This window comes from Merops nubicus, unplaced genomic scaffold (assembly GCF_000691845.1).
Source record: "Merops nubicus isolate BGI_N331 unplaced genomic scaffold, ASM69184v1 scaffold7154, whole genome shotgun sequence".
NCBI classification, from domain to species: Eukaryota; Metazoa; Chordata; class Aves; order Coraciiformes; family Meropidae; genus Merops; species Merops nubicus.
In genome coordinates this window covers 1-9,004 of record NW_008606130.1, presented here as the reverse complement: position 1 = coordinate 9,004, position 9,004 = coordinate 1, and the positions used below count along the sequence as shown (strand labels likewise).

The following is a 9,004-nucleotide window of genomic DNA, read 5'->3' as shown; positions in this document are numbered from 1 at the left end:
ACCACTCTAAGCTACTCAAAAATCACATCCTTTAAATTAGAAAATACCTGTCTGTAAAGAATCATCAGCATTACCCCTCTATTACACAGCACTGGAAGGCAGTTTGTATTTGAAGCCAGTTATCAAAATCAACATTACGTGAGTTAATACTTAAATTAAATCAGCAGTAACAACAACTCATAAACTACACCAAACAGATTAGGAATAGCAAAATCAGCAAGTTAATCAATTTCAATCAAAGAATTTTACTGATTCACTTCCCCCTTTCCATATTCAGCAAATTAAATTTAAAAAATTATTTTAAAAATACCCAAAACCATACCCAGAAAACCTCCAGTTAAAGGCATGCTTCAAAGCTTTAGGCAATCTAGCAAAGCCATGACTGCATTAATCGCATAGAAAGCCACAAGAAAAAGTATTTTTTAAAGCTTTATAATGCATAAAGATGGCTGGAAAGATTTCCCAATCAGAACAAATAAGCCAAGTTAGTTGTTAGTCCTTTCCTTGTTTTACACAAATAGGAAGTTTAGATGTCATCTCTTATGGAGAACATAAGAATCTTTAATGAACCACTGCATGCATGTCACTTGAAAGGGGTTCACCTTAGTCAGGCTGTGCTAACAGGGAAAATTCTTGAATCACAAAATCGTAGAATGGTTTGGGTTGGAAGGGACCTTAAAGATCATCTAGTTCCAGCCCCCTGCTATGGGCAGGGACACCTCCCACTAGACCAGGTTGCTCAAAGCCCCATCCAGCCTGGCCTTGAACCCCTCCAGTGATGGAGCACCCACAGCTTCCCTGGGCAGCCTGTTCCAGTGTTTCACCACCCTCACAGTGAGGGCCTTCTTCCTTACATCCAATCTGATCCTACCCCCTCCCAGGGTGAACCCGTTACCCCTCGGCTCTAAAACTACAAGGGAAAAAAGTCCCTCCCCAGCTTCCTTCTAGGACCCCTGCAGATATAGAAGGCTGCAATAACATCTCTCCAGATCCTTCTCTTCTCCAGGCTGAACAACCCTAACTCTCTCAGCCTGTCCTCACAGGAGAGCTGCTCCAGCCCTCTGATCATCTTCATGGCCCTCCTCTGCACCCACTCCAGCAGGTCCATGTCCTTTCTCGTACTGAGGGCTCCAGAGCTGCACACAGTACTTTAGATGGAGCCTCACGAGAGTGGAGGAGAGGAGGAGAATCGCCTCCCTCAACTTGTTGGCCACGCTTCTCTCAATGCAGCCCAGGATACACTTGGCTTTCTGGGCTGCACTCCCACATTGTTGGTTCATGTTGAGCTTTTTGCCAACCAGCACCTCCAAGTTTTTCTCCTCAGGACTGATCTCAATCCATACTCTGCCCAGCCTGCATTTGTGCTTGGGATTGACCTAACCCAGGTGCAAGACCTTGCACTTGGCCTTGCTGAACTTCATGAGGTTGGCCTGGGCCCACCTCTCAAGCCTGTCCAGGTCCCTCTGGATGGCCTCCCTTCCCTCCAGCACGCTGACTGCACCACACAGCTTGGTGTGGTCTGCAAGCTTGCTGAGGGTGCACTCAGTGCCACTGTCCATGTCACCGACATGTTAAGCAGCATGTTAAACAGCACTAGTCCCAGTACCAATCCCTGAGGAACACCACTCATCACTGGTCTTCACTTGGACATAGACCTCTTGACTGCAACTCTTTGAGTGTGTCCATCCAGCCAAGTCCTAATCCACTGAGTGGTCCATCAATCAAATCCTTGTCTTTCCCAGGTAGAGACCAGGATGTCGTGAGGGACAGTGTTGAGCACTTTGCACAAGTCCTGGTAGGTGATGTCCATTACTCTCCCCTTTCATCCATCATCACTGTAACTCCATTGTAAAAGGCCATCAAGTTGCTCAGGCGTAATCTGCCTTGGGTGAAGCCGTGTTACTTTCCACCAATCACCTTCTCATTTTCCACATGCCTCAGCAGAGCCTTCAGGAGGATCTGCTCCATGATCTTGCCAACTAATTGTATCAGCTTAGGATCCCATGTAGTTTCCTATCCTCTGGCAGAACCCAATTAAAACCTCCCAAATTAAAAATTCTCAGATGAATAAAGAAAACAAAACTTCTCTCAAAATTAATAAACAGAAACAAAATCAGGCCTTTATACAAAATAAACATTTAAGAAGAGTACAGTGGGAAGATAAAAGTCAGGTAAATTGTTCTTAATGGTGGATTATTAATACATTACTGTAGTTACCAATCACAGTAAGCTTTTGGAAAGCATATAGAAAGTGCAATTAAGCAGCTCAGGTCTATTTAAGGATTCACCGACATGAAGGACCAAGCTTCTCATCCAAAGGCTGAAATTATTACAAATACTTCAAGTTTGGAAATGATAAAGGTATATACTAGAAATTTATCTCAGCCAAATATCTTTTAGATTTGGGGGGAGGGGGAGAGAGGGGGGCAGGGGAATAGTGCTTTTTTACTCTACCTTTTTTGTAGGATTTCAAATAAATCATAAATTTTCCTTCTGCATTAGCAGAAATTATTTTCAGGCAAGCCAGAACTAAATGCCCTAGTGACTGACAGTTTATATAATATTACAAATACCATTTCTGACTGCAAATCAGTCAGAATACAGTCATCTTCAGGACTCCACACTGAACTGGCATTCAACAAAATACAAAATAATTAGTAACAGGACTGAAAATTGCTGGAGGGGGTATTACACACTACAAGATTATTATCAATAGAATTATACTGTAAATGAAGGACTTAAATGATGTTTTCCAAAGCAAATATGACAAAGTAACGAAACTGGTTGATAATTTGAGAGATTTATTGCTTCAGGGGAACTCTGAAAACATCCTAAGAGGAAGAGATTGCTCCAGTTCCAACGAATCACAGTCTGCCTAGGGACTACGGTGTAAATTCTACAAGAGAAGCTATCTGAAGGACTGATGCAGAGACTGTTAGAGATGCAGGATTTGAGCTCTTGAGGAAAAGAATTAGCAGCCTCACAGGATAACTTCTACAATTCTAACAGTGATTACATTTTCCTACAATTCTAAGACAGATTTTTAAAAAAAGTTTTAAAATCATCTGGATTTGATTGATACCATTATACCCCAGTGTACAATACAAGTCACCTATCAATTATAAAATAAATCAACTGTGATATTTCAAAGTATGTTTAATATGAGTAGAACCTTCAACCTACGCCATCCAGGTTTTGTGTGTAGAATTTTTTTTTATAATTTAAAATTTTACAGCCAGGAACATGACATGTTTCACTGCAAGTGAAAAATGACAGAGTTAAAGAGAAATATTAAAACAGAAATAAACATTTTTATTAACTTGATTTATGAGTATGAGTAATTAAAGACACCATTAATAAATAATTCAGAAATTAAATATAGGAATTCTTAAATTAAAAACTATTTCTTAAAAACTAATTGTGGCATACATACTTTTTTAAACAAACATCCCCTATGACTTATCTCAAAACAAAGGAAAATACCCTGAACCACAAGAGGCACAAGATAGTTACCCAAATCCAGTACTAAATCACAGCTACCCACAGCCCCATCCACTACCAAAGTTGACTACCACAAAGAAAATGGTGAGAAATAGCAAGCTAAGCCATCTTTCCCCCCCCCCCTTATTTTTTAAACTATGCAAGTATTTTTTACTATTATTCTTCCCAGCATTTAGCCCATTCTTAGCTTGAGATAACAGCACAAATCCTCAAGAATCCTTCATAAGAGGATAACTCAGAGAAGGCTTGAAAAGTACATCAAAACAAATTCTGTTTACAATCTAGTGAGATTTATCACACTGGCCCAATTGCAACTTGCTCACACAAGTGCTGCATCATCTTAAGTTCTGATGCAGCTGCAGGATGCTAGGTAATTTTAAGTCTGGAGTTAAAAAAAAAATAATGAAAAAGTATTTTAAAAAATAACACCTAACTTCCACCAAAATGTTAATATTACATAGCCATTCAGTTTTGTTGTGTTTTAAACAAATTTGGTCACTAAGCCAAGCTGTTATAAAATTAGAGGTATCAAGTTTTCTGGTGGAGCAATCATTTTAATTACAAATTTACATGACATAAATCAAATACTTGCACATTCTCCAGAAACAGTAACTAGAAAACATTAATCTCCTTGGTTTAAAGTATGCAGAAGTACCTTTTAAATCTTTCATAGTGAAAAATCCGTATTTTTTTTCCAGTATGGAGAAAACAGAGCCTATAATGATAAGCTTTTATTATATATTTAAACCAATCTTTTAAAAATCAAGGGGGGAGGGGGAGAAGAAAAAAAGAAAAAGACAACCATCTTATTATCACTTCTATTTGTCCCGGTTATTTTTTCTGTCACACAGGACTCACTCTCTCCCCTCTGTGGATCCCTCCATAATAGGTCAACACCTCCTGGAGACCACAGACATTCCATGTTGGTTAAAAGCTATCTAATATTATAAAGGAAACTTTGGAAATGCCTGCGTTATCATAGTCCTTACACACTCTTGGGCAGGTCAGCCCTACAGTACAGCCTTCCTATACTTTCTTCAAAGTTACCAAATACTTATCAGAGGTGGCCTTCCATCTCATCCAAGAGAACTGGTTTATAGTACCTTTAAAGCAATTTGGTTAAATTATAATCCCACTTCTACAACAGCAAGTTGTGTGGCTGTGCAGGTAAAATTGCAGTCTACATACGTAACAAGTTCATCTGAAAATAACTGAATAGAAGAAATAGCAAAAGTTAGCACATACATACAAAAAGCTACAGACTGAGTTTATGCTGTAAACATACACAACTTGCCTCACACTAAGTTTGACCTTTGAAACCTGTAAGTAATTGAGTAACAATCACAGTTTCCCATAGGCATCTCATCCTTCAGTCTCAGATGACACTCAGCTGCTAAAGCAGAGAGAGGTTTATGAAGGAGTGCACTGTTACCTGGACTAGAAATCCGGTCACGGTATTTTGGTATATCACTGCTCAGTGTCTGAAGCATAACCCACATCGTGAAGGTGAAGAGTGCTGCTAGGAAGCCATAAAATACCAGATAGAATAGCAAGATCAAACCTGTAAAAAAAAAAAAAGCTAAAATTACTATTTTTGTTGTAGCTAATTCCACTATGTATTTTGAAAATAAAAATGGGAAATAAGCAACACATTTGGTTTGATTTCTCTCCCTATTCTTTGCCACTCCTAGCTGTAGGTAAAAATCCATATGCCTCCAGCACACACTTATTGCACAGAGCATAATAACACATGCAAAACCATTTTCTTCATACTTTCTGGCTCTTAAAATTTACCAGGCATTTTGGCATCTCTATTTTTAAGAGAGAAGCATTCAAAAACCACTCTTTGGGCTACACAGGAAAGCTACCAAGATCACCAAACAGTCCATTAGAAAAAAAAAAAAATAATTTCACTTACAGGGAATTATAGTTTTATATCTGGAAAGGAAGGAATTGTAGGAAAGAGGTGAGAACTGAGTGAAAAGACAAAATCGTTACACTAAATCCAGAAAAGATAGAAAAGGTAGAAAGTGATTGGTCTTTTAATACCATAGTTAGTATTCGAGATACCTCCACACAGAGCATTAATTCACACATACCTCCTGTTATAAGAGACTTCTCAAGAAAAATGCTTTGTGCTGAATCTATTTGGAAACAAATAAAGCCTTCTATTCAGACTTACAAAAAGTCTTTGCCTAAAGCATCCACTTGCTTTACGAATCTATCCTGAGGACCCTGCAACTGTTCCTGTAATTTATTGATTACACAGAGGTTATTAGCTTCAACTTTACAGTTACTTGAGGAAGAACTCCTCAAAACCTTATGGAAGAGCCTCAAGGAAACAACCTATTATGACAAGTACCTCTCCATCACTCAGCTGCAACAGATCACTAAATGAGAACACTACTTAGAAAAACTACTTGAAAACTTCCTGTGATTAAGCATTTTTATTTTTTTCCCTGATCTTTTTTCACCCCATTTTTCATTATGCATGCACAGGCACACATTCTGGATACAGAGAACAGTTGTTTACTGAAAAGACAAGGTAACAGACAGGCCAAAGTAAAAATGTTACTTTAGAAATGACAGGGACTCTGAGGGTCAGCTGCCCAGATTTTCAAAAAACTTTCTGTCCTTGTTCTCAGGGGTATGATGCAAAACCCTCCTACAAAAAGTCTTCTAAAATTAAATTAAAATTAGGTGGTTCCCACATTATCTTTACCACAACATAAGTTCTCTGCAGCAAGCAGCTGAATGTTACTGGGCTTAAGTTTAATTTTAGTTTTCAGTTTTACATGTTGAGAAAGTTACTTACAAATCTGCAATCATCTGAAAGTTATCAGCTATTTAAAATATATTTGGGAACCACTGAGCTATAAGATCCAGCGCAGTGATTAGAAGTAGCAAAGTATGTGAACAGGAGAACAAGCTCACTCTATAACAGACAGATAGACATCCATTACAAACTACTTCTAAGACTATTTAGAAGCTATCTAGAAGATGAGAAGAGCATATAAAAACAAACAGTAGAAATCAACAAAAGCCACTGTGGAAGCTGCATCTGTGTTTGGCACACCATCAATTTCCTTTACCTATAAGCTTGCAATTACTTTAAATGGATCGAAAGCAGAACAATGATCTTCTGATTAATACCTAAAGTGTTCTGGGTATCATTACAAAAAACGACCCAGAACAAACTCCCTTACAAACCCTTTGGTGAGATCTCATTTTGATCCCTACAAGTTAATTGATTATTTGAATACACTATTATCAAGCTGTCTAAAAAGTACACTTTCCATCAAGTGACCAAGACATTCATCAATCAATTCTGTTGGAACAGAAAAAAAAATTTACTTTTTTTTGACATAAATTGACATTTAAGACAAGACAAGCATCTTCTGTGGCAGTTAGCATAAAAGCAAGCAATTCAGGGAAATCTTTTTCACTGAGCTATTTCAGAATAGATTTGTATTTGTATTTCCAAAATATGATGCTTTACTTCACCAGGTAAAAAACAAATTTAAAAAAAATCCCCACTTGCTTATTACTGATGGGCCTAACAGCACCACAGTGGGACACTTGTAAGCAGACATGGCCCTAAGCTCAGTACTGCTTGGGCCAATACTACCACAGCATCTGCAATACTGGCCCTGGGTTTCATTTTGAGGCCCCCTGAAGCGCGGAGCGAAGCCTGCTGCAGCACCCTTCCTTCGCCCGGCCCTCGAGGCAACGGTGCCTGCCCACCTACACAGCCTCTCCACTCCAGCACCCAACAGGGCTACCGGGGTCCCCCTGCCCTGCAAAGAGCTGCAGGGTGGCACAACTGCTACATGTAGGCGATCCCTGAGGAGCCCTCACGCCCACAGAGGAAGCATCAACACTGGGGAAAATAAGGGACCCCAGTTTCTAAACCACAGGGATCACTTCAGTAGTGGAGACTGCAGTCTGAACAGTCCCTTACAAAGTCCTTGTCCCTCCCAGCAACATCATCCCCATCAGCACTGCAGCAGTAACATGGCTACAAAAAAATGTTTCTATTCATAGCCCTGAACCTCGACCAACCTCCTCCAGTCCAGCAAAGCGTGTGTGCACAGAGATTATTTTTAATCTTTATTTGAATATAGCTTGTAAATGCACTGCAGAACACTGACCACTAAATTGCCCATTTATGCTATTTTGCCAGATTAAAAACAGGGGAAGAAAACAGCAAAAAAAAAAACCCTCTGCAACGTCCATCAGACCCAAACTCAGTATGCTATTCTTTGTGAGCCTGTTAATATTAATTACCCTAGGACAATCACAGCAAACAAGCCATAACCTGTCAAGAAGCTCTGGCAAAATAACTTCATGTAACAGCGGGTTTCTTGTCAGGAAGCAAGATGGACGCCAGCAGCAGTGGAAAGCCATCCTCCACACTTCCCCCCAGGACACAGCAGCTACCACATCCAACACCATGCTTAACCCAAATGTTGCAGAACATCTTGTTACACCGAATCCTTTAAACCGCTCAGTCTTCCACATGAAAACTATCCCACAAGGAAAACTGTTTAAACTGAATTCCGCGTTACAATTCACCTAGTTGGGGATGGGGTCTGGCTCTTTTTTTTTTTTTTCTTTCCCCCCCCTCATTCCTTTTGCAAGGCATCATAGTACCAAAACCCCTTCCTATTAATATCATCACCTTCATATCAATATCATCAATATCTTAACTGCATGGATAAGGAACAGACAAATCTGGAAAACTGCTATTTCTGAACCACATGTTGGTGCCATCATTAGCTGGAGCTCATTTGCAGAGATCAAAACAGTTCTCTACTTGGAGAAGGGACTAAGCTGGGACTTAGGAGAAAGAAGAGAGTCTACAGCCTTTGGAGGACTGGGTAGGCTACTCAGGAAGAGGATAAATATTTAGTTAGGTCATGTAGAAAGAACATTAGGGGGGCAAAAGATCATCTAGAACTCAGCCTGGCCACCACTGCAAGGGATAATAAAAAGTGTTTTTACAAATAGCTTAACAACAACAACAAAAAAAAAGAACCAGGGAGAATCTCCATCCTTTACTGGATGCGAGGGGGAACACTGTTACTAAGGGTGAGGAAAAGGCTGAGGTACTGAACGCTGCCTTTGCCTCAGTCTTCAATAGACGGCCCAGTTACCCTCGTGGTGTTCAGTCCCCTGAGCTGGAAGAAAGGGATGGAGAACAGAACGATCCCCTCATAATCCAAGAAATAGCAGAGGAGGACCTGCTGAGCCAGCTGGACACCCGTAAGTCTATGGTGCCAAATGAGATTCACCCAGGAGTGCTGAGAAAGCTGGCAATCCATCACTTACCAGCAGTCCTGGCTAATGGGGGAGGTCCCGGATGACTGGAGACCTGCCAATGTGACACCCAGCTGCAAGAAGGGCATGAAGGACCCACGAAACTCCAGGCCTGTCAGCCTGACCTTGGTGCCAGGGAAGATTATAAACAGTTCACCTTGGGGGAGATCACACAGCAAGCGCA

At 40.2% G+C, this 9,004-nt stretch overlaps 1 protein-coding gene across 1 annotated transcript in view; it reads right to left on the bottom strand.

The window, feature by feature from the left end:
• The window catches only part of ATP1B3 (ATPase, Na+/K+ transporting, beta 3 polypeptide), a 17,403-nt gene extending 12,346 nt beyond the window's left edge, over positions 1 to 5,057 (bottom strand). Inside the window, exon 1 of the mRNA XM_008939548.1 lies at positions 4,934 to 5,057. Within this exon, the coding sequence (XP_008937796.1) occupies positions 4,934 to 5,000 (67 nt within the window). The 5' untranslated portion in view covers positions 5,001 to 5,057. The remainder of the gene's footprint in view (positions 1 to 4,933) is intronic.
• Positions 5,058 to 9,004: the final 3,947 nt, after the last annotated feature.